The 26,825-nt window shown below is 36.2% G+C and overlaps 2 protein-coding genes and 1 long non-coding RNA gene across 3 annotated transcripts; all 3 read right to left on the bottom strand.

Annotated features, from left to right (window-relative positions):
* Positions 1 to 10,093: 10,093 nt before the first annotated feature.
* Positions 10,094 to 11,332, bottom strand: LOC113359756. The gene has a single exon (XM_026603339.1). The coding sequence runs from the start codon at positions 11,330 to 11,332 to the stop codon at positions 10,094 to 10,096; it is 1,239 nt and encodes a 412-aa protein (XP_026459124.1).
* Positions 11,333 to 11,364: 32 nt separating this feature from the next.
* LOC113359755 lies at positions 11,365 to 13,505 on the bottom strand. Its single transcript, XM_026603338.1, has 3 exons — positions 13,290 to 13,505; positions 12,548 to 13,221; positions 11,365 to 11,533 (listed from the first exon to the last, which is right to left on the bottom strand). The coding sequence occupies exons 1-3, from the start codon at positions 13,503 to 13,505 to the stop codon at positions 11,365 to 11,367; spliced, it is 1,059 nt and encodes a 352-aa protein (XP_026459123.1).
* An 11,882-nt stretch (positions 13,506 to 25,387) lies between these two features.
* On the bottom strand, positions 25,388 to 26,752 carry LOC113361496. Its single transcript, XR_003365147.1, has 3 exons — positions 26,667 to 26,752; positions 26,303 to 26,403; positions 25,388 to 25,948 (listed from the first exon to the last, which is right to left on the bottom strand). It is a non-coding gene; the product is annotated as an uncharacterized LOC113361496 (long non-coding RNA).
* Positions 26,753 to 26,825: the final 73 nt, after the last annotated feature.

The following is a 26,825-nucleotide window of genomic DNA, read 5'->3' as shown; positions in this document are numbered from 1 at the left end:
TTGGGTGACATCTTCGATATCCGCCTCTCTAAAGTAACCCATTTGTTCCGTAGCAACGTGAAACCCACAATTTCCATCCCCATCAACCTCGTCGGTCGACAAAACAAATGGAATGATAAGTGGAGGGAGTTGTTCCAAATACTCTTTGTATATTGTATATGTGGATCGATTTGGTCTTCCATTAAGATCTCTAGGGCAACGAAGAGTACCTTTGTCCTCTTTTATAGTAAGAATTTCCATTGGTTGGGTTTGTTGCGAGGCGTTCATTTGCTCAACAACTTCTTCGACAACATTGGGTTGACTTACTTGAGAAGGCTCTGTAGAGATCTTTGGCCTTACTTGTCGGGTGGTTGGTCCACTTTGATCATTTCTTGGACGACCTCTTTTCTTAGGTTCCGGCTCATCTTCAAATTCGGCTTCCGAACACTCGTGCCTAGACAATATTCTTTTATTAGACAAATACTCCTTCAACTCTTTTCTTTGGATGGTCCTCGACACTTCGGTGTTCGGCCTACCGGTGTTCTTTTGCTTAATAGGTTCATCAACCTCCCTTAAACAAGGGTGAAGGGCTTCCTCCAAATTATGCATCAATATTTGCTTTTTGGTGCCGTTTGATGTAGCGTAACGCTCGGCTATTCGTGCATACAATTCCGACTCGAAGAAAGACGGACCATCAACTACCGGGGTGTTCGGAGTGAAATTTAATTGCTTCCAAAATGGGTGAATATCATCGATGTCAATCACTTCAACATACCTACCCAACTTATGACGACATGGGAGTCCAATACCTATCATATCCTTGCAAACACAAACCGTATTCTCGTCATCATAAGTTTTATATAACTTCAATTGTTTCATCATGCGATTTATTCCCATCTTGAAACTTTATGAACAACTCCCCTTAGAAGCAATTTTTCCTTAATATGTTCCATCGGGAATTGGTGTACACTAAATTGCATACATTTCCTAATCTTTACGAGATCACGATTGGTGAATTCATGGATTGCTTCTTGGATCGACACAACTCCATTTTGACTACCAATTAGTATTTTCTTTAGTCGACCATGAGACCCCTCCGCAATGCTTGTCGCCTCGTTCTTGAAGTTACGATATTCATATGTCCATGCAAACACAAACCTCTCCTTAATCGTTAACCATTGTGTTTTACAATACTCAACCGGTTTTGGGTAGTCCGTGCTGTATTCATCCTCAAATTTCTTCAAGTTACATTCGTAAATTTCCTCGGTCATCGACCAAACGATTTTGTCCCATGCTTTCATGAACATTTTCCAAATTATTCCATCCTCCTTCCACTTTTCTTCAAATAGCCTATCCTCTTCCTTACGTTCTTCCAAGGTTAATTTACTAATGCGCTCATCCTCTTCCTTTGACCTCTTGGTACCCTTCCTTGGTCTTTTAGCTTGGAAATGATGATGGCAATTGGTTTTGAGATTGCATTGAATGTGCCACGTACATTGCAAGTTTTGGGCTTCCGGAAACACTACCGCTATTGCATGCATTAAGGCTTGATCGTTATCCGTTACAATAACCCTTGGAAAATTATCACCGTTATAAATGGACCTCAACGTCTCCAACATCCAAATGAAACTCACATTGTTCTCATGATCCATTAAACCCCATGCAATCGTAAACGTGTTTTTGTCCGAAGTATGGCAAGCAATGTTCAACAACGGCATGTTATACTTGTTTGTCTTATAAGTAGCATCTATCAACAAAATTTGATGAAAGCATTGAGCCAATTGGATCATTTCGGGATGTGCCAAGAAAATACGAACCACTATACTATACCATCCTTTTCTTTCCTTCTCAAGGTGTAGCCGTGTAACTCCGCTAACCACTCCCGATTGTTGCATGATGTGTTTCTACATCCCAATCAGTCCTTTTGATCGTAGCTAGGGCCGACTTAATTGTAGACAAAGAAGACAAGTTGTCGGGATCGTCCGCCTTTATTTTACTTAAGATCGCACTCGCTTTTTGGATCCGCATAGACCCCACCGTCTGCATTTGATGTGGTTTTAACTTGGCAACCATTACATGTCCAATTAAATCCAACGGATCATCATGGTTGTGACAACCGTTATCAACTTTATACATTTTATACTCTTTACTTTTAATACCATCGGGCTTATAGAAGACAATCTTAAATGGGCATCCTATCTTCTTGGTATTGCTTCGGTATTTCCTATTCGGCTTCCATATGTACTTACTATTCTTTCCCTCGTGACTCTTTCGCGTCCCACCTCGCTCACAAATCATTTCAAATCGAGTGTCACTAACATGATTATTTTGAACTACCACGCACATGTTATCTTTTGCCTTGTTCATAAGCCATTCCTTTGCCTCCTTCTTACTTCCAAATGTCTAAACGTGCATAAAACAAAACAAACCTAATAAGCATAACCATTTAACATATAAATTTTGAAAAAATAAAAAAAGTAGTAATGAGTATACCAAATCGTTTGCATAGTATAGGGAAGTGTCTGGCCTCAAATAGAAGTCATCAACAAACTCTTCAACGGCCTGCATATGAAAGCAACAAATTATTATACAATAATCGGAGGTTATTAAATAAGTCAAACTTCTGAATATTCTATATTCGGAATCCTATCGGTTACCCAAAACACCCGATCTATGCAAATGAATGTACACAGTTTACTGAGTGAAAAAAATGATATATTCAGAGGTAATTAAATAAGTCAAACTTCCGAATACTTTATATTCGGAATCCTATCGGTTACCCAAAACACCCGATTTATGCAAATGAATGTACACAGTTTACTGAGTGCAAAAAATGATATAATCGGAAGCTAAAATATATAGTAAAACAGCCGAATATAAATAACCGAGAGATAACTTTAATCGATAAACATCCGATTTTCAAGTTTTCGGAAATTTTATTTTGAGGCCACTGTTATATTCGGCAGTCAAATAATGTTAAACTATTACCGATTGTAAAGGATAAGAATACTGAGTTTTGAAATTTTCTGAGGAATTCGTTTTTGGGGCCATTCGGAGGTAAATAACTCTACATAACTACCGAATGTAGATATTTTTGGAAAACCAGTTTGGGGTTTTTCTCATATTCGGCAGTAAACTAGTATCTCGTAACTACCGAATATACATATTTGGTACTCAGTGTGTTATATTCGTAAGTTTAATCTAGAAATTATCTACCGAATCTGGGTAGTTCATGGCATTCAATACATGCAATAATCGGTTTTTCTTGTTTACAAAAGCACACAAACGCATGCAAATCGAGTATTTGAGTTTCTTAACACAATACCTGTGTTTTACATGCATCGTTAGCTTCAATATCATGCGATTCTCCATTTTCTTCCATGAAAGGGTCGTCTATGTTTTCCTCTCCACAAAAGTTTGGATCATTCAACATATACCCCAAATCGTCTTCTCTAAACGGTCGTGAACCCTCAACATTTTGTTCTTCGTCATGATTCTCACCTTCTTCTTCGTATCCATCCATTTTTGTAGTGATAAAATGGGTTTTCTCTTTTTTCCCTTCACCTTCTTCTCTATAACTCTAACAACTCAAAAATTAAAAATAAATGGAAAAAATGAAACACAAATCATTCTAATACTGCACCGACTACAATCGGAAGTATGGGAACGATTTTGGCTTCCGATTGCATTCGGAGGGTAACAATGTTATCATATCCTCCGAATATATAAGGGTAATTTCGCCATTACGAATTACGCGAGATAAGGGCTGGCTACATTTTCCCTTTGGGTGACCTTTTTTGTTTTATTGTTGGACCCTAAATCCTTTTGAGTGGCCCCTAAAAACGCCAGGCTTTTAAGGACGCTGGCTCTTTAGAGCAGTTCCTATGATAATAAACAAACTCAAAATTTTGTTGAGCCACGTGATGGTCAAACGGATTTCCCCATTATGGTAAGGCAGGGCAAAATGAACATATTTGGTTTTTTTGGGTCCCACTAGTATTTCTTTTTAAAATAAAATGTTTTGTAGGATAAAGATTTGGTCAAACTATATCGTAACATAAGTCGTGATACGATATAGTTTTCTCTATACACATTTGAGATTTCGAGCTGAGTATATCTCGCTTACATATTTCTCGAAATATGTGTTGGTAATCTTTCGCTTCGACCAAGTTCATCTTATATCATGAGAAAATTGTTGAATAACATCTTACATGGTTTGTGTGGTACAATCATTTGGTGTAAGACTTGGAAGGTTTCAATAATGATTATTTCAATATCTTGAAAATTGCTTTGATGTTGATAGTGTGTGAAAACGGCTATTAACATTATAGAAGAATGTTTCAATGATTGAAATAAAGAGTTGATGATGTAACCATCTTTGGATATAAGCATATATAGTGTGTTCGCACATTAGTGTATAAGTCCATAAACCGGAATACAAGAGTATGCATATGTGTGTATACGGATTTGGTGAAGGAGACAGGTTAAGTATGTGTACCCGTACGCATACTGGCAGAAGTTCTCAAACCGAGAATTTCTGCTGAGTTTGGTTTTGGCAAAACTCACAAACCAGTCACCTTAAGTATGCGTACCAGTACACATACTGGCGAAAGTTTTGAACCGAAAATTTCTGCTGAGTTTGGAAACTTCACAAACTCAAAACCGGTTGCTTAAGTACGCATACTCGTACGCATACTTAAGCTGGTTACTTTGTCAAATCGGTCAAGTCCGTGAACTTAAAAATTCAAATCATAAGGAATGCAATCTTTGAAAACCGTGGCTATAATGTTCATGATTGATTCAAGTGAATCAAACCGATTTGATTTCAATTGTGTTTTCTAAACAATTGAACAACTCTTTAACTAGTTTCATTTGAACTAGTTATGGTTAAGATGAATAAGGTTTATATGAGAGTAACCATATGGCTAACCTCGGTTAACTATTTTTGAACCAACATGGTGTACACGTTTAGGTACGGCTACATAAACCTAAATGAGGGTACATTTCATCTGTGTGTAACAAGCTAAGTTCGATGTAACAGTTGAAAGATATTAGCTTGGTTGAATCATTTTTTTCATCTAACGGTGAATATTGAATGCTTTGTTACCAAGATAACTTGGATTGCAAACCCTGATTTGAAAACTATATAAAGGAGAACTCTAGCAACTGGGAAACCTAATCCCCACACCTCTTGTGTGTTACTAGTTGCATAACTAGATTCGATTCTCCTTTAACCTTAGGTTTCTTCTCGAGACCCTGTAGGTTAACGACTTGAAGACTTCATTGGGATTGTGAAGCCAGACCCAACTATTATCTTTGTAGTTGCGTGATCTGATCTTGCTGTTTCTATCGTGTTGAGTGAAATTGAAATAATTGGCTCGAGATTTTATATCTCCGATAGGCAAGATAGAAAAGTAATCACAAACAAACTTCGTCTCATCGTTTGTGATTCGACAATAACTTGTTTCGCTAGTCGATTAAGTTTATTGTAAGGTGATTGATAATACTAGGTTGTTCTTTGGGAATATAAGTCTGGTTTATCAATTGGTTCATGTTCACCTTGATTTATCAAAAGACGGAACAAAAACTCTTGGGTATTTATGTGGGAGACAGATTTATTCAATCCTATAGACTTTTCAGTGTGAGACAGATTTGTCTATCAAGTCTTCGACTTTGGGTCGTAGCAATTCTTAGTTGTGGGTGAAATCAGCTAAGGGAATCAAGCGCGTAGTATCCTGCTGGGATCAGAGACATAAGGAGTGCAACTGTACCTTGAATCAGTGTGAGATTGATTAGGGTTCAACTACAGTTCAGTCCGAAGTTAATTGGTAGTAGGATAGTGTCTGTAGCGGCTTAATACAGTATGGTGTTCAGTCTGGACTAGGTCCCGAGGTTTTTCTGCATTTGTGGTTTCCACGTTAACAAAATTCTGGTGTCTGTGTTATTTCTTTTCCGCATTATATTTTGTTATATAATTGAAATATCACAGGTTGTGCGTTATGATCAATCAATTAAAATATCCAACCTTTGGTTGTTGATTTACATTGATTGACACTTGAACATTGGTCTTTGGTACCGTTCAAGTTACTCCTCTTAATCGATCGGGATCGCAGATTTTTATTTGTTGATTGCTGATTGAATTAAGAGTTAGAGATATTAAACTCTTTGATATACTTTAATCTAGATTGAGTCTGACTGTCTAGTTGATTCTCTAGAAAGTGTATTGGAGTAAGTCCTCTCAGATTGCCAAACGAATTGTTGGGTGTGGTTGTTGTACCCCCGCATTTTCAATTGGTATCAGAGCAGGCAAACACATTAAAGACCTCATAAGTGTGTGTTTGTAGCAATCTGTGCTCTAAGGAACTAAGAAGTGTCTCTTTTGTTAAAGAATATTATATGTCTTCCAAAGGTTCGGATTACACCAAAAATCTTGGGTTTGCCTCAAAGGATAACTCCTTAGTAGATTCTTCCGAATCCCGAGGGAAAAACAAGATTTGCGGGATTGTGTCAGAATCCGAAATGGAACTCACCAGATCGTTAAAAAAATCAGTTGATATCATTGATGTTCAAGTTTCTGAAATTATGATTCTTGAAGAAAAAAATGATCTGCTTATTGATGAACTTGAGAAATCCCTTGAAAGAGAACGTGAACTCTATTGTTATATTGAATCTCTCACTGACAATGTCGAAAAAATGGTTCAAGAAACTACTCTACAGCGTGAAAAGATTAGTTCTCTTGAAGAAACAGTTAGATAAGACTCAGTTAGAGAAAAGGATTTAATCTGGGCTCATTCATTAGAAATAAACAGCCTTCGTGTTTAAAAAGAGAAACTTGTTGCATCTCTGCAATTTTCCCAAGAACAATGTAACACCCTGAGAAAGGAAAACTCTGTTTTGATGATTAAATCATCTTCTCCTGATACTCACAAGGTTTTACCCAGTGTAAAGAAAAATTCCTACAAGGAAGTACCTGAGAGTCACTTGCAAAGTGTGCATGTGAAGGATGAAGGGTTCGGTCAAGGGAATCATGTCTCTAAACCACGATGTTGTTCTTTCTGTGGGAAAAGGAATCACTATGCTCTTCATTGTTTTAACAGAAGGAAACAGATCTCTAATCTTCATAATTTGCTTCTTTCTACTGTCAATGGAGTAAATCGTCTAACGACATCTGTAGTGAGTTTCTTACCTACGGAAATCCAGAAATCTTATAAAAATGATATCTTGTCTAGAAATCATCACAGGTTTCATGTTCCTCTTTATGGTATAAATTCTTCTGCCACTAATGGACAATTACCATGTGTTTATAAGAACAAGTCTGGTAAGTCTAGATCAGAAAAATGGAAATCCTTCAAATTTCCTATTCTGAAACCGATTCCTAGAGGTCCTAGACTCATTCCTCAGAAAAATCCTTCAGATGGACTTTTGAAAAGGTTTATGACAAATTCCTCTCGAATACGTTATAATCGATGGAAAGAATGAAATATACAAGTAAACAAGTCAAACAACTTGTACAAACCTTCTCCCATGTTTAGCAGTGAGATTACTTCTCACTCCGTTACCTAACTCTAGGTAATCCCATCCTTGAATCTATCTTGAGAGGTACAAGGATGATGACTATGGGAGTCTCAAGATTTGTTGTATGTCTGTTGTGAGTTGTTGTCAATCAATCTGAGTCATGCTAGTCTACTTCATGATTCATGCTCTAATTTTTAAGAATTATTGAGCAATATTGGAAAATGTTTTTTTTCTTCTTAATAGCTTTCGCTAAAATTCATCCCTCTCTTGTAAATGGTCCGTGAACGTCCGTGTCCTACTCCTAAGAATTCTTAGGGTTTCCTTTCTGAGAAGTGTCTTCTCTTAATACATATATACCTTATACTGTATTAATTCATCCCTATCAAAATATTCATGGAGAACCTTGCAAAATCTCAAGAGATTGTGCAAATTGATATGGAGCAAAACACTCAAGGACGTGATTCGATTCAATAGCTGGTTCTAGAGAAGATGCTTGCAAGGAAGGACCACAACTCCTAGATTGATGATTCCGATAAGGATTTAACTCGTTTTCAAAACGATTCAAAGGTCGAGTTTGCAAATCTCCAACTGCAAATAAACCAACTTTTAGATGGTCAGGCCAAAATCCTTGCAAATCAAAATATTCTGATACGGAACCAGAAAAACTTATCATGGATTGTGTCAAGAGTAGACAACTTGCTCGGGTTGTTAATCGTAAAGTTAGTGTTCTAACTCACGAACATGGTGTGTCTACGGTCATGAGAATAAAGGAAATCAGTGACACATTCTATGATGGATTCATTGAAAGGTATGAGGTTCTCAATGAACTTTGATTTTGTCTAGTAAATCTTCTTTTTATGTTTTTAGAAGAATAACTAGGGTTTGGAATAACCATTATTGTGAGTACACATAGTTATGTCAAACGATTTTCATCTTCATTGTTTTTAGATTTATTTATTTAAACTCTAAAGTATTTTTTGGAAGATGATTTTAATCTTTATGATTTTATATGTTGCAAATTGTTATGGGATATGTTGTTTATGTTAGAGCATTGCTCGGTCGAACTCGCATGCGTTGCTATATCAAGCATGTTTGTCAATGTTAGTGATCAAAACTATAAGTCTTGATTTCTAGTCTACTATAGCTAAGGTCTCGGACTAGGATAGAAAGTGTAGTTGAGCTCAAGAACTCCATGGCAATCATCATACAAGACGAATGACTACTCAAGGAACTGGTGGATCTTCATCGACTAAAAGGTATGTGGAGACTTGAACTTATCTATCACTCAAAAGTATATTTATCTCCTATCTTGAGACAAAAGTCGTTTTGCTATATAGACTTAGATTACACACATTTTTTATTTTGAGTCGAGTTTATCTCGCATATCTATTTCTCGAAATATGTGTTGGTAAGCTTTCGCTTTAACCAAGTTCATCTTTACCTAGTGACGAAAGTCATGACAACTTTCAATCACTTTGGAAATTGCTTACTTTGACGAAAAATAGTTTTTGAATAACAACTATAGAATATCAACGTCCTCTAAGAATGTTCCAATGATTGAAATGAGAGTTTAGTTTATATAACCATTGGAGGATATAAGCATTGTTGTGGAAACACATATATGTATAAGTTCTTATTCCTTGAACCGAAGATTGCGAACTTTGTTGATCAAGAGAACCGGCATGGTGGCGTGAGCCAAGTCCGCGAACTCAGTCCGCGAACTGGCGGAAGTTCTTGTCCTGAGAATTTCTACTGGAGTTTGTGAACTCCGTCCGGGAACTTAAGTCCACGAACTTGAGTAGGTTATATCTAAAAACGATGTTTGTGAACTTATTCTAATATAAACTAAGGAATGCAAATGCAAACCGTGGCTATATAGTTCATGAACCAATTCGAGTGAATCAAATCATTTTTGCTTCGATTTTGTTTTGTGTAGTTACATAAGATTTCCTTATAATTGAACAACTCTCTAACTAATTCATTTGAGTCATTTGAACTAGTTATGGTGAAGAAGAATATGGTTGATATGAAAGTGATCATATGGCTAACCATTTGGTTGACTATTTTTGAACCAACAAATGTACAAGTTTGGGTACGGTTACAAAAGCCTAGAAACGTGCATTTCATTTGTGTGTAACAAGCTAGTTTTCGATCTAACGGTTAAAATATATTAGCTTGAATCTAAATCAGGTTTTCATCTAACGATTTTTTTTTTTTGCTCGATAATAAGAATTTTATTGAATGCTAAAAGTTACAAAAGAGTTTACAAAAGGGCACCCAAAAACAAAAAAAAAAATCAGAAAATAGAACCCATTTAGATAGGGCCCATTACAGATTTTTGCTAGAGAATTGATCTAACTAAATCTATAATACACCTGGTGTTCATTTTCCATTTGAGATATGAATGGTGGTCTGTGGTTTTATCTAATACACTCCCCCCTTTGAAGACTTGCACCTTTTTTGCCATAGCATCTGCAGAGAAGTTTATTTCTCTGTAACTGTGAATGAATCTCCAGTCCAATGCTTTTTTATAGATATGATTCCATCTTGAAATTGCAAACCAGGGAACCTGTATAGTTCTGAAAGCTTCAATTACTGCCTATGTATCTGATCTAAATATTAGATGGAAAAACCCATTTTGTATTCCCCATTCCCTTGCACATAAGACAACCACGACTTCTGCATAATAGTTTGTAGCCAATCCTAGTCCACCAGCCACAGCAATCACACAGTCTCCACTGTTATTTCTTCCAATATAACCAAATCCAGCAGTCCCAGGATTTCCTTTGGAGGCTCCATCAATGCAGAGTAACAAGTAGTTTCTTTCTGGAAAGTAGAAGTAAAGTTCTTGTATTCTTGTTGCTTTTACCTTTCTACATTTTAATCCAAAATTTTTTAGTACCTGCAGATCATATGTTGAGTTCCACATTGTAGCCTTCATTCCCACATCACAATCTGCAGTAAAATGCATGATTCTTGTCTTGAGTTTATTATCATTTATCTTCTCATTTTCATAGACACACTTTTTCCTTAAGAACCACAGTTCTTGTAAGGTGATGAAAGCTGTAGTTTTCCACACCTCTTGTATTGCTGGACTCTTTCCTTTAGCAATTTTAAAAACTCCTTCAAAAGATCTTGGATTAACAAAGCAAAACATATCTCCAAGACATTTCCATATAATTTCACTGAAATCATAATTCCATAATATGTGTTCCAATGTTTCTTTAGCATTTTTGCAAAAGACACATCTTGAAGCTAAACAGAATTTTCTTTTTCTCATTTTCTCACCAGTGGGACATGCACCTCTTACTAGTTTCCATATATTGCTTGAAATATTAGGGTGGATTGAGGATTTCCATACCTGATTAGTCCATTTCTGTTTTGGATATTTTTTTCTAATACATTCCACAGCTGAAGCCACTGAAAATTCCCCTGATATTGAGCCACACCAAACCCTCTTATCTTCATCATTATTTACAACTGGTAACTCATTGACCTCAAACAGTTCCAGCAATTCATTAGGTATTACCCATTCACCTTCTAATAATATATCAGCCACCTTCATGTCAGGGTATTGCAGTAAGAAAGGATTATCTGGATACAATTCATTAAGTGCTTTTTCTTTAATCTGTATGTCTTTTCCAACCAAAATTTTTGATCCATTACCTACTAGCCATCTGGTATGTTCATGAACTTCATTTGCAACCCATTTCAGCCCTGGCCATATGGAAGACTTTTTATAATGCTTAATCCACTCACCCTTTTTGTATTGGTATTTAGCTTGGAAGTATTTTTCCATTTCACTTGACCCATTTTGAATTCTCCAATATAGATTCATTAGTAGTGTTTTATTAATGATTTCCAGCCTTCTTAACCCCAATCCACCTTCATACAGAGAAGAGCATACTGATCCCAATTCACAGTAATTAGTTTTTTTGTTGCAGGGTCACCAGTCCACAGAAAATTTCTAATTAATCTTTCACTCTCTTTCAGAACTTTCTGAGGCCATCTGTACACATACATGTTATAGATTGGGATACTGCAGAGCACACATTTAACCAGAATCAGTCTCTCTTGAAATGAGAGTAGTTTTCCAATGCATCCAGCTAGTCTTTCTTATATTATCTCCACAAACGCCCATACTTGTATTGTCTTGATTCTACCAGGATTTAAAATGACACCCAAGTACTTATCTGGGAAGGATGATGGACCCATATTACATTCTTATGCTATTTGAATCTTCCTTGAATCACTTGTACCCCCTATAAAGCACTTAATTTTCTCAAGGCTGATGATCTGACCTGAGGTTGCTTGATAATCTCTGAGAATGTTTAAAAGTTTCCTGACATTTCTTCTATCACCATTACAAAATAGGAAAATATCATCTTCAAAGAGTATGTGAGATGGCTGGACATTTTTCCTTGTCACCATTGGAGCCAACTTTTTATCTTGTATTCTTTTGGTTATCATTCTGCTCAAGAGGTCATTACAAATAAAAGAGGAGACAAGGGATCTCCTTGTCTTAGTCCTCTCCCCACTTGGAAATACTCCACTGGTCCCCCATTTAAAAGAATTGATATTTTGGCTGACTGAAGCAGAGTATGCAACCAAGAAATCCCTTTCTCTGAAAAACCAAAATGTCTCATGACTTGAAAAAGAAATTCCCAGCTTAAGGAATCATAAGCTTAAGTAATATCTAGTTTTAAGCCCATGTTACCACCTCTTCTTGGAGTATCCAATTCATTTACCAACTCTGATGCTAAAACAATTTGGTCTTGAATACTTCTTCCTTTGATGAATGCAGCTTGTTGAGGAGAGACTATTTTTTGAATAATTATTCCTAATCTTGATGTTATAATCTTGGTTATCAATTTAAAACTAAAATTCATCAGGCCAATAGGTCTAAACTAATTTGCTCTTTTAATATTCTTTACCTTAGGCAATAATAACAAAAAGTTTGAGTTTAACCCCTTTGGAATAAATCCTCTGCTCCAAAAAAAAAATTATAGCCAAAAAATCTTCTCCAATGATTTCCCATGTTTCTCTATAGAACCAGCCAGCAAATCCATCAGGGCCAGGAGAACTGTCAGGATCCAGCTCAAAGACTGCTTTTTTCACTTCTTCTTCAATTGGAATGGCATCTAAAAAAAGATTATCTTCTTCAGTCACTATTTTAGGTATGTCCTGAAAGAAATCTGGAGAATATGTCACTTCTTGATATCTGAACTTGTCTTCAAAGTAAGAAATCAGAACATTTGCAATTTCAACTTGATTAGCCACTATACTTCCATTTGGTTGTTCTAATTCCATTATAACATTTTTGGCTTGTCTTACTTTAAAGTTCACATGAAAAAATATAGTATTAAAAGCCCCTTCTTTTAACCACCTAACTCTTGATTTTTGCTGAATAATCTGCTTCTGTTGTTCATGTAGAATTTCTTGAGCTCCTCTTGTTGTAACTAAATTATTGAGCAGAACAGTATCCAATGGATTTTTATCAGAAATTAGAGTAGCTTGCATTACTGTTTCATCTGCTTTTTTCAGTTTTTTTGATATATCCCCAAATATATTCCAATTCCATTCTTGAATAATCTTATTCAGTCTTTTCATTTTGCTCATAAAAACATAGCCAGGATTACCTGCCAATTCTTCTTTCCAAGAATCTTTGATGAGAGGAAGAAAGTCAGAATGACTCTTCCAAACTTTTAAAGCTCTAAATGGGACATTCTTTGGTTTTTTAATTTCAGCATTAGCTCCATATAAAACACCATGATCAGAAACCCCCTTACTCCCACCTTATATCCCCAACTTGGGTAAACTTCTAGCCATTTATCATTGTAAACAGCTCTATCTAAATTGCATACTATTCTTTTACTTCCAGCTCTATTGTTGTACCAAGAGAATTCCAAACCAGTTTTGGGAGCATGAATTAATCCACATGTATTCAAACAATCATTGAATTCCTGCATTGAGATCATTAGTGGTTGAAGACCACCTTTTTTCTCCTCCATTCTTGTTACTGTGTTAAAATCTCCTATCACCAACCAAGGTTATTCAAGTTATTCAAATCAATCAATTTCTCCCACTAACATCTTCTATTTACAGTCAAGTTTGTTGCATGAACACCAGTAATCAAATTACCACCTACCTCCACTGTTATTTCTTGTCTTGTATTTGAGACAATTATTGGGGGACTTATTGAAGCACTCCATAGAACCCAAATATTCCCTTTATTAACTTCACTTGAATTATGAATTTTTTTTTATAGAACATACCTTGTAATTTTAATTTCTTCAAAAATTCAGAAGTAACCCAAACTTTTGGTTCTGCTAAAATTACTAAAGATGAACAAAAAGATTTTATTATATTTTTAAGCTTTTCTTTGGCCTTAATCCTTCTCAAGCCCCTTAAGTTCCAAAACGGAACTTTCATTTAGAAGGATTGGGTTGAGAAATATTAGGGCTTCTCTTCCCTTGAACATTTTTACTTCCAATAACATTTAAAAGATAAGCTTGTTTTCTTGTATTGATAATTCTAAGAGGTTTACCTGATTTTTGTTTGACTGGCTCAGTCTCATTGTTCAAACCTGCACCAGAAGTTGCTTGTAAAGGAGTACTTAATATCACAGGAAGATCACTATGAACTGAATTTCCACTTGAACACTCTGCTACATCATTGTTTTGGTTCCCAGTATTTATTTCTTGAATAATTGTCTCTAGATTACTTTCATTGGAAGTAGAGCCACTATTAGATGTGCCAATTGGGGGTTGAACATTTACCACTAAATTTGGGGATGGAACACTAGAAACCATTGTAATAAGTTTATCAACTGAGAGACTTGGAAAATCTTTATAAGAATCTAATGAGTCTCTGAAATCTTCATTGCTCTCCTGCAAAATGTGAAACCTACCAGAAGAAGTGCTCCCTTGATATTGGATGGGTGGAATTACAACATCAATAACTTCATTATCACTTAATAAATTTTCATCACTATGATCAATAATGTGCTCTATATCTTTCTCCTTAGAAGGAAAACAAATATCAATCCTCTAGGAGCAGGAGGAATCACTTGCTTAGGCTTCCATTGTTTTTTTTTTGCTTCTCTACTATAACCTCTGGAGTAAATTCATTTGTAAGAACTTTTCTTCTCTTTGATCTGCATTCTGCTACCAAATGACCCACAATATTGCAATGATTGCAAAATTTAGGTAGTTTATTGAACTGAATAGCTTGTTCAATTTTGCCATACTTGGATTCCAGAACAACCTTACTTGGAATGCATTTATCTAAATCAATTTCTACCAACACACTAGCATAATATCCAATTTCCCTTTTTAATGTTGTTGCATCCACTTTTATTGCTCTTCCTATTTTGCTTCCCATTTGGAGAAGGATGATTTCTTTCCAATATTCAATGCTCAAGCCAGGAAAAGTGGCCCAAACAAATGCTTAAGAAGATTTTTGAGTTTCTGGATTAAAATTTGGCTCCCATGCTCTCAGTTTCAAAGTTTGTGTTTCCACCATCCAAAGTCCACTCCAAATTAGTTTTCGATCAACTTCATTATCCAGTTTGATGATAAAAAAACCTTTTCCCAAGGGAATTAGTTGAATAGATCCTTTTAATTTCCATTATTTCTTCAAAGATTCAGCAGCAGTATCAAATTTCAATTTGACAAAATCATGTCTCCCGATCAAACAAAATCTCCATTCGTTTAAGCTATCATCTATAACTTCATCCGGAATGAATAAGGATGAAATATCCATTGTAGAAATAGAAGAATTAACAGAAGAAAAAATAAAAGGAGGTTCTGAATTTTCTAGATTAGATCGAGATTCATTTCTCGATTTGCGTTTCTCAAGTTCTGACATACCTCCTATAGAAGAAAACCTTGATTTGAAACACCAACCATCATATTAAAGTCAATATACACCTGAATTAATGAAGGAATTCGTCACAGAAAACGGAAAAAATTTGAGACGAAGAACCGATTCCGTCGCCGAGTCAGACCCAAAGGCCGTCCCAAATTTGCTTTTTCCAAAATGTCAATATCTAACAGTGAACATTGAATGTTTTGTTACCAAGCTAACATTGATTGCAAACTCTGATTTGAAAGAATATATAAGGGAAAACTCTAGCAACTGGGAAACCTAATCCCCACACCTTCTGTGTGATACTAATTTTGCTTAGCTAGAGTCGATTCTCCTTTAACCTTTGGTTTCTTCTTCTAAACCAGGTTAACGACTTAAAGACTTCATTGGGATTGTGAAGCCAGACCGATACTACTTTCTTGTAGTTGTGTGATCTGATCTTGATGTTTCTACCGTACGAGTACAATTGTAATAATTGGCTTGAGATTGATATCTCCGATAGGCAAAATATAAAAGAAATCACAAACACTTCGTCTCATCGTTTGTGATTCCACAATATCATTTTTCGCTGCGTCGATTAGGATTATTATGAGGTGATTGATAATACTAGGCTGTTCTTCGGGAATATAAGTCCGGTTTATCAATTGGTTCCTGTTCACCTTGATTTATCAAAAGACGGAACAAAACTCGTAGGTATATTCGTGGGAGACGGATTTATCTATTACTGTAGACTTTTCTGTGTGATACAAATTTGTTTATTAAAGTCTTCGACTTTGGGTCGTAGCAACTCTTAGTTGTGGGTGATATCATCTAAGGGAATCAAGTACGTAGCATCCTGTTGGGATCAGAGACGTAGGAGCATAATTGTACCTTGGATCAGTGTGAGATTGATTGGGGTTCAACTACAGTCCAGACCGAAGTTAATTTGGAGTAGGCTAGTGTATGTAGCGGCTTAATACAGTGTGTGTTCAATCTGGACTAGGTCCCGGGGTTTTTCTGCATTTGCGGTTTCCTCGTTAACAAAATTCTGGTGTCTGTGTTATTTCTTTTCCGCATTATATTTTGTTATATAATTGAAATATCACAGGTTGTGCGTTGTTCAATCAATTAGAATATCCGACCTTTTGGTTGTTGATTTAAATTGATTGACACTTGGATATTGGTCTTTAGTACCATCCAAGTTATCTCTCTAGTATTTGATAAAGACTCGCAGATTTCTATTTGCTTGAGTATATATCAAATCGAGAGATTGAGATATAAACTCTTTGATATACTTTTTATCTAGATTGAGTCTGACTGTATAGTTGATTCTCTAGAAAGTATATTGGAGTTTGTCCATACAGATTGCTAAGCGAAATATTGGGTGTGGTTGTTGTACCCCCACTTTTTCAGTTTACGTCCGTGAACCTGTGACTGTCCCATACTTGTTCAAAAGTTATCTTTATTATGTCGATATGAATGTATTGATGGAAGATAGAATGAACTTTTGACATTACAAAAGTTAAAGCCTTTTATGTCATGTTTTTGATAAAAAAAAGAAAGGATAAAACTTGTGTTTACAAGGATTAAGTCTATTATATGTCATTGTGCAAATAGTGATGCAAAATAGAATGAATCCTTGTTTATTCCGCAGTATTTGGTCGATCTCCGATCCACAATCTTTGTGCATATACTGTGTTGTTCCATAAGGTTTCTTATGTTGAGCACAATCGACTGAGTTGATTATTTTCTTATGATTAACTTAGTTGTTGCTCCGTGAGGTTCCCTATGTTGAACATGATCAATTATTAAGATTTTTTGATTGTTGTTGTAATGAAGGTTCAAACTCTCGGATTTGTGAAGGATAATTTTTTAGACTTAATAAAAAAGATAAATATATACAATAAAATATTAACAATGGTGAGAGGAACTGGGACTAATGATTCGGCCAATCTTCATAAAATAGGGCTCAATGAATTATTCTCGACAATAATCGCTCAAAACTTAAGTTATATGGACTCTTATTTTGCCAAAGTAGATTCTCAAAAAATTGATTGTAAATGTTAAGCATGGAACATCAAATAACACCCAATTTAATCAAATCATATTTCAATTAATTTTTAATGCAAAAGTATTAAAAAGAATTAATTAAATTACGCATGTATGAAGCTCGGCCTCCTCGGTCGTCCCAGTGTTGGGGTTTAACTCATCATAGTAAAAATGCTCTCAAAATAATTATTTATGGCTCAAAAATGGTTCACAGTGATGAAATAAAGAGAAAATGATGAAAATCGGGTGTTTGCAACGTTTATAATTGTTGCAAACACCGTTACAAAGAACGATAAAAGAATACTGCTGTTGTCTGCGTAGCTGACTACGACCCACAGGAACTGGTCGTTGTCACTGTTGAAGAACGACGGTTTTTGGCTGTCTGTTCTTCGTGTTCTTCATCTTCATCAATGGCAGCAGCAGCAACAGAGAAAAATGGTGGATTCTTCCTCTGCAGCGCTCTCCTCTCTACTCCCAACTCTCGACCTCCAACTCTCCACACCTTTCCTAATCGACCCAACAGGCCTTTTTATACTCGACAGGCATTGAAATATTTCGAGTTAACTCCATATAATTTCTCTTCAAAACTGGCAGATACGAGAATATTTTCTTTCTCTTCTTTGCGTCTTCTAAGTTGTCTTTCCTTTTTTATCCTGATTTGATAGGGACGAATTTTGTTGAGTAAAGAAGAAAATCTTGTCCCATGCAATACGCATCGAATCAAATATTCGATGAAATATTTCTTCTTTACTGCAGTTCCCTGTTGAGCTCCGTTTCACTCGATCCAGCCCAATTCAGTTGATCCAATTGATTAAACTAACGCTGTTTTGCTCTACCAAGTCCAGCCCAATGAAAACTAGCCCTTGAATCTCCTTATATCACGTCCAAAACTTTCTTCAACAATTACGTAGGTGAAGAACTATTTTTCCCGCCAAAACTCGGTTCAAATGGGGAAGAAACTGGTATCCCCCTATCCAAAGTAGGGGTGCGAATAACAGCTTCCTTGGGGGTGACCCGGGGGCGCCCCTTAGTAATTAGGTTACCCCTTATCCAAAAGCGAGAGTCCGAATAACACTTGTCCTCCGGGTGCCAAAATCGACTTTTCGAGCCGAATTTTCCAAAAATGTTTATTTCCTAAAAATACATAAAAACAAAATATTAGTACAAAAATAGAGTTCCAACAACACGGACATTGAGGACAAATTAGACACAAAAATGTGTCTATCAAATACCCCCAAACTTATTATTTGCTAGTCCTCGAGCAAAACTAATAAAAAATAAATAAAACCGAGTTAATCTCGGGAGGGTTTACCATAGGTGTGCCCACAAAACCATTACTCCAGACCCTAGCTTATCTATGCAGAACCTTGGAAGGCACTAAAGAATCTCCTTGGTTGGCATACTTATTGACTATAGGAGGAAGTACCCTGATGCGAAATTCCAATTGATGTACACGAGTTTGCACTCAAGCATACTAAAATTCATATAAAGTGACAGAGCTCTACTCAGATAGTTGCACTATGGACATCATAGTCGGAGTCAAACTAATCATATGGATAGAAAAAAGAGATGGAAATAGAAAAATGTAGATGGTTTTGATGTTAATCAAATGATCGATGTTTCACATATCTGTCTGAAGGCCACTGCCAGAATGAACCTATCCTAATGGACTGAGATACCGGTCTGACTAATATCAACACAACTGGCATATACAAGGGAACCAGTGGTCAACAACTTAAATCTAGATCAACAAACTGGCAAATACAAGGGAACCAGCAGTTGACTACACAGAACAATAACAATTTTTTTTTTAACTTAACGGCATGAATAGATCTTTTTGATCCAAGCGCATTCTTCTTGTCAGCAAATTACACGATAGTTCCCACGGGTCCTGCATTCCACGCTTGCTTAGGCGACGGAAACAGGGAGAACACACGCATATTTCTATCCAAGTGTTAATACTTATTCCGATTGGTCTAACTGGTCCGGTCTCTTTTTTTTTTTAGTAACTCAGTCACTCTAATTCATCCTAGCAGTGGTAACAACTTGAATCGTGTGCCCCACCTAATCACTTAGAGAAACATAGTTTAAAATGAAAAAATAAAATAAAAAAAAAGAAATGAAAAGGACTCAACGAGATATGGTGCAACTATCATGTTATTTCTAACACCTGATCTCTGTGCTTTTATGAATAGACTCTTTCGATGTTTCCATCTAATCAGATTGGTTCCTAAACTCCTATAACCAAGATGTTCCCATCCACTTAGATTGGTTAGTGCAAACCTTAATAGGCATAAATTTCTAGGCTCTGGAGTTTACTAATTGCAACTAAAAAGTTTCTCCCATACCCCCAAACTTAAATCTAACATTGTCCTCAATGTTCTAAAGATGAAACTAAAAGCATGAACAAGGATAAACTGTTACCATTTGAAGCGAAAGAGTTAAGGAAAGATATTACCGTGTTGCATGAGCATGGGATACCTCCCAAGAAGTGTTAAGTTTAAAGTCTTCATCCAGAATTAGGAAAGGATTAGTCAACTCGAACCATAAAGTAACAGTCAAAATAATTGTGGGTCTTCAAAACTAAATAGAGCTGACCAATGGAAACTGCAATGAACCAAGAAAGTGAACAAGACTAGCATGCCCTTACTTAGTTTCCTGATTAAGAAATTTATATCTAATTGTGGTCCAGGTTCAGGTTCTACGAAAGGGTCTAAATAGAAATTTTTCATTGGCTGCGTTTCTTCATAGGTGGGATCCGAATCATTAGGTCCTAGAGTTTGGAAAAACTCAAATATGATCTTAGAAGTGTACAATAATAACCTAAATAACTGAGGATCCTCTAAGTCAATAAGATTTAACTTACATAATTGACCACAATGAGAGTAGTGGTCATTCTTAAGCAAATGTGTCGATTCTAATTTCCTAAAGCATTTAGGTTTAGTCTCACAACTTAATATTCGACACATTTGGAATATAAACGTTCCCACAGTTGGAAGAAAACTATTTGGTGGGAAAACAAAGTCAATCTGGGGATCATAGCCTGGGCAAACCACATCAACCAGAGGATGGGTTTATAACGACTGAACTTTTTCCTGGACATCATTAGGTTCTGGAAAACGAGTATGAAGGTAATCTTGTAAAATTGTCGAGGCAGAGATATCAAGTCCTAAGTGAAGGGACTTTCTGAGAGTTAAAGGTAAGGCACTAGGAAGGTGATAATCACCCCCAAACTTAGAGTTTTGGGTATCTCTATATAGACTAGCTACAATTTCCCTAATTTCTAGGTCATCAAATTCCTAGAAATGGTCAATTGATTCTTCTAAGTCAGGTTTATCCTCACTCATCTCTACGAGTTCATATTCTTCGTCTAAGACTATTGTCTCTAAATCGCTAGACTCTAAAACATTATTCTCAGAATAAACTCGTTCCTCTAAATCATTATCGGCTTTGTAAACAGGAAATACTACATCGTCTAAAACGAGGGTATCTCTAGTCAAATCCTCGTCCTTTTGAATAGGTGAATAATTATTAAAATTATTTGGATTTGAACTAGAAATAATATTATCATTGTAAAGCTCAATTGGAGTAACCATTTCCTGATCACTATTCCTACATAAGCATGATTCTCCATCAACACTATCCTCATCATAATAACATGAAAAAGATCGAACCTCATCAAAACAAGTAGTGCTACCAATTCTAACCTTGTCATTTTGATTATGAAAATAAATATCCTTATTTTTAAGGGTATTATTGGAAACACTATATTGGAAAGTAAGATTATTTCGAGCAAGTCTTTCGTTCGTCTCAGCCATCAGCTTGAGGGATTCCTCTATAGAAAGTTCACTCATTATTGTAGTTCTTTCGTCTAGAATTACACTATTCATCTCAGCTAACTTACGCGTCGACTCAGCTAACTCCCTGAGGGACTCTTCTAAAGGAGGAATAGGAACAGAGGGATCATAAAAAGGACTACTTTTCAATAGTTTGATTGTAACCTCTAGAGACGAAGAACTAGTATTATAATCTTCTTGCTCGTAAGACTGAAGCATGTGTGGATAGTAATTGGGCTCACCAGGGTATGACCCATATCCTTCCAAAGGATGGCGTTCCCAACCACTATTCCCAACATGGTCATAAAAAGGATGATGTCCATATTCAAACTCAGGTCGATAATCATTGTATTGGCTTCTATCATACCAGTTCGACATTCTTAATTGCAAGGGAATTCTACACAATCACAAACAAGGCTGACTCGACCAAATCAAACCTATAAAATCTAGCAAACAACAAGCATGATGGCTCCACTTAGATTGTTTCTAGACCAGCTTCTAATCTTTCGAAAAGGAATTCGTTACAATCTGAGCAAACCTCTCTGGAATCAATCCGAGTCAAAGTAAGTTGAATTGAGGCGAGGGAAGCTGCGTGGAGCTTTGATACCCAAGGCCTCACCGCATTACAAGGCGGCGCAGTCACGCATTCAACTCACAGAAACCATCATGAACTTCGAAGCATGCTAAAAGAGTAACCAATATTTTTCGAACGACTCTCCTACTAAGCTCGTTACCCTATAGGTCTCGTTATAGTCAAAATTTTAAGCTTAGGTTCGCGTTTGGTTTCGTTTTCCTAAAGCGGGCAAGAAGGAAACGGTGATGAAATCCGAGTCCTTATCTTAATTTGGCCAGGCCTTGTCCTTTACTAGGAAATTAAAACAACCGTATTCAAATCCTTAGCATATATTTACCTTAAGGCATACAATAAACCCACTGACAGGGGATTCGCGGGTGTTTCGAAAGCTTACCTCTCGTACCAGACGGGCGCAGAACCGCTGAAGTCGACTCGGGCCACGACTCCTATGTCATGTGCGAACCCGAGGGGCCGAGACGATATTGTAATCGTCGTCCTTCCCTGCGAACAATTTTATATTTAATGTACCCTTCCTTAGGGTTTTTAAAAAAAAAAATTGTCCAAGTCCAAAGTCCAAATAAAGTGCAAAAGAAAAGGAAAAAAAAATTACAAAAAAATGGAAGGTCTCTAGAAAAAAAAAATTCTCTCTCTTTTTTTTTCTTCTTTTTTTTTGCTTTGTCTTTTTTCCTTCTCTTTTAGCTTTAAGCTTTGATTCCAAGGTCTTTAGTATCCAACTTCAAACCTGTAATACAAAGACACAACCAAAGAGACGTAAAAAGAACAAATGGAATAATAAAAAATTATAAAAACCTAAAAATTCTACCTAAACACAAATCCGCGTCGGCGGCGCCAAAATGATTAATGATTTTTCGTGGGTTGTTGTTGTAATGAAGGTTCAAACTCTCGGATTTGTGAAGGATAATTTTTTAGACTTAATAAAAAAGATAAATATATACAATAAAATATTAAAAATGGTGAGAGGAATTGGGACTAATGATTCGGCCAATCTTCATAAAATAGGGCTCAATGAATTATTCTCGACAATAATCGCTCAAAACATAAGTTATATGGACTCTTATTTTGCCAAAGTAGATTCTCAAAAAATTGATTGTAAATGTTAAGCATGGAACATCAAATCACCTAAGCTAAGCATGACCCATCTAATCAAATAACACCCAATTTAATCAAATCATATTTCAATTAATTTTTAATGCAAAAGTCTTAAAAAGAATTAATTAAATTACCCATGTATGAAGCTCGGCCTCCTCGGTCGTCCCAGTGTTGGGTTTAACTCATCATAGTAAAAATGCTCTCAAAATAATTATTTATGGCTCAAAAATGGTTCACAGTGATGAAATAAAGAGAAAATGATGAAAATCGGGTGTTTGCAACGTTTATAATTGTGGCAAACACCGTTACAAAGAACGATAAAAGAATACTGTTGTTGTCTGCGTAGCTGACTACGACCCACAGGAACTGGTCGTTGTCACTGTTGAAGAACGACGGTTTTTGGCTGTCTGTTCTTCGTGTTCTTCATCTTCATCAATGGCAGCAGCAGCAACAGAGAAAAATGGTGGATTCTTCCTCTGCAGCGCTCTCCTCTCTACTCCCAACTCTCGACCTCCAACTCTCTACACCTTTCCTAATCGACCCAACAGGCCTTTTTATACTCGACAGGCATTGAAATATTTCGAGTTAACTCCATATAATTTCTCTTCAAAACTGGCAGATACGAGAATATTTTCTTTCTCTTCTTTGCGTCTTCTAAGTTGTCTTTCCTTTTTTATCCTGATTTGATAGGGACGAATTTTGTTGAGTAAAGAAGAAAATCTTGTCCCATGCAATACGCATCGAATCAAATATTCGATGAAATATTTCTTCTTTACTGCAGTTCCCTGTTGAGCTCCGTTTCACTCGATCCAGCCCACTTCAGTTGATCCAATTGATTAAACTAACGCTGTTTTGCTCTACCAAGTCCAGCCCAATGAAAACTAGCCCTTGAATCTCCTTATATCACGTCCAAAACTTTCTTCAACAATTACGCAGGTGAAGAACTATTTTTCCCGCCAAAACTCGGTTCAAATGGGGAAGAAACTGGTAGCCCCCTATCCAGAGTAGGGGTGCGAATAGCAGCTTCCTTGGGGGTGACCCGGGGGCGCCCCTTAGTAATTAGGTTACCCCTTATCCAAAAGCGAGAGTCCGAATAACACTTGTCCTCCGGGTGCCAAAATCAACTTTTCGAGCCGAATTTTCTAAAAATGTTTATTTCCTAAAAATACATAAAAACACAATATTAGTACAAAAATAGAGTTCCAACAACACGGACATTGAGGACAAATTAGACACAAAAATGTGTCTATCAATCAACTAAATTAATCATTCTCTTTTGGTTATTTAGTTGTTGCTCCGTAAGTTCGCTTATGTCGAGCATGACCAATTAAATTGATCATTTTTTTGTGATTAATTTGGTTATGTATTCCAATTGAATTAATCATGGGTTCTCTTGTGGTTAATTTGGTTGTTTTTTTTTTGATTGAACAAACTATGGGTTCCCATGTGGTTATTTCAATTTAATTTTGTTGATACAAATTCATGTTTTCATGTGATTTGTTTGTCCAAAAGAAATCCTTCTTTTCTTGTGAAAGTAAGGTTGCCTTTGTTGTTCCTTTGGGGATGACATTTTATGGGGGAGAGTTCATTTTTAACTTCTGCTTAATTGCCAAATCTTTGTGGGGAGTGTGGTTGTGGAATGTTTAGGGGTTATCTTGTATCTTCGTTAACTCCTTGATGAATGCATTTAGCTTCGGCTTTATGATTGCATCTAAATTTGTTGGTATGTTAATACACCTTTTGGTCATGATGTATCTCCGTGGAAATTTCATTAGGATCCCACTAATTTTCATACCTTTGCCAATTTTGTTGACAAAAATGGGGAGAATTAATGTGTAGTTCACACTACAAATACATATGGTTTACGGATCATTATGTAAGGGGGAGTGGTTTTCATGTTGAGATATGTATTGACTAAGGGGGGGTGATGCATATCACCATAGTATTATTGTCAAAGTTGTGATACAATTGAACTTTGATGCTGTGTAATAATACTATGACACTGTATAACAATGATCGAGAATATTTTGTTTTCTCATTGTTATAGCTACGGATCTTCAACAACTGTGATAATGAACTTACAACTTTTAGGATCATGGAGTACTTGGAAGTGACGAAGATTTCGAGTCGCGTTGAAGATGCCAAGGATATCAAGCATGTGGATAAGAGGAATCCGGAATAGCAACAGCTGCGTGCAGTTGCAAAAGGGACTTGCAATAGCAGCAAGCCGTTGCGAAATGTGGCGTTGCATATTTTTCGCAACAGCTCTTAAGCCGTTGCGAAAAAATTTCGCAACGGTTTTCGGTTCACCCAAGTGTTTTTTCCCTGCTTGGCAACGGTTTTGGCTGTTTCGAAAAGGTTTAGCAACTGTTGGATGCTGTTGCTACATTATTGTCGCAACAGCTTGAAGCAGTTGCCGAAATTTAGAACCAAAAAAACTTAGAACAGCTAAACTTAGCCGGACCGGGATTTATTATTCTGGTTCTAAATTTAGCAACAGTTTCTGGTCGTTGCTAAATTTTTGCAACATGAAAAAAAGTCAAGTCAACTTGTCGTTGACCTAGTCAAGAGTTCCATGTAACACTTTCAGGCCAAATCCAGGCCAAAACATATAAACATAAGTAGCTAAGAGAGTCGTTCATTGAAATCAAACAACCTAAATGTTTGAAATTCAAATCACACTGCTTTGGAATAAGTTCGGTGGAGGTTAGTCCGAAAAAACACCAAAATTATTGACTCAGCAACACATCGCAGGTATTTGAACATTCTTCGCCGAGTAGTTCTACTAAATTATCAACTTCTACCTAGTAGACCTAGGAAATATATGTGAAAGGATATCACTTACTAAAGCAAACTCTAATTGCCTCACCGGTTACCAGCACAAGGATGAGTTAGTGGACGTTCAACTTCCTCTTTAATTTCTTGAATTTGAGCATCTAGTCCACCAATGTCTGCATATGATTCCAGCGGTGCCTTCTACATCTTCATAACAGACACCATGGGATCAACATCATCTTGAAGAAGCCCGAGGAGAGGGCTTGGACAGAAAAAAAACACACAAAATTAAATTGACTAATATTTCAGAACATAGATGAGATTCAAATAAACACAGATCAATTAACAAATCAAGAAACGATCAAATTGAGTAATATTCATGGGTTTTCAATGAATGGCTAAACCTCACAGATCTATTTCTATAGATGAGATTCAAATTTTTAAACCACTAAATCAATTTTAAGCACCATCGTATAGCAATATAAAGCAAATCTGATATACTAATCCCACGCGGTGAACAAAGTTAAGAACCATAAGAGGTTACACACCACTACAATTGCGACTTAAAATAGTTCATTTTATGTATTTGAGCATTAGTCAAGATTGGATTACTTACTTCAATGAGAAGGATGAGGAGAACGATTTATCGCTTGCAGCCTTGAACATGCCAAGAGTTGGAGTGTTGCATACGAAGCACCTATTGTTTCTCGAACGATGCTGCTGACGAAAGAAAATCAAGTAAGGCTCATAAGCTTTCGATAAAGAACGAACAAACAAAGAAATACATGAAGCAAAACTAAACAAATACTTGCAAACACTGAAAACTCTCAATTTACACCTCCAATTCCTAATTCCTCAAAGCTACATCAGAAAAGATTGAAAAATCGCAATTGATCAATAAACAACAATCTATTCACTTCTCAGAGTTAGTGTGGAGGAAGAAAAAACACCAAAATAATAGCTAAGACTAAAAGTCTAACCTTATGTTTGTATAAAGCTTGCTTGCACTCAGAAGATTATGCTCCATCACCAATCGATCCATTACAATAAAGTTACCAACCAGAAGAGTTTTCTGTTAAAACGCGTAAAGAAAGAACTGTTAAATAATTTAACAAACAGTTTGTTTGGTATATCAACTA

Source organism: Papaver somniferum, chromosome 3 (assembly GCF_003573695.1).
Source record: "Papaver somniferum cultivar HN1 chromosome 3, ASM357369v1, whole genome shotgun sequence".
NCBI lineage: Eukaryota > Viridiplantae > Streptophyta > Magnoliopsida > Ranunculales > Papaveraceae > Papaver > Papaver somniferum.
This window is presented reverse-complemented; position numbering and strand designations above follow the sequence as displayed.

Bases quoted from the DNA above. Each gene is read 5' to 3' on its own strand.
- LOC113359756 (XM_026603339.1), bottom strand. From the start codon at position 11,332: ATGAATCTATATTGGAGAATTCAAAATGGGTCAAGTGAAATGGAAAAA.
- LOC113359755 (XM_026603338.1), bottom strand. From the start codon at position 13,505: ATGGAGGAGAAAAAAGGTGGTCTTCAACCACTAATGATCTCAATGCAG. The intron at 13,222-13,289 runs GTGGGAGTAAGG...AAAAAACCAAAG, and splicing joins ACCCAAGTTGGGGATATAAG to AATGTCCCATTTAGAGCTTT. The intron at 11,534-12,547 runs GTTCTATAGAGA...TGTGCTCTGCAG, and splicing joins CCTGATGGATTTGCTGGCTG to TATCCCAATCTATAACATGT.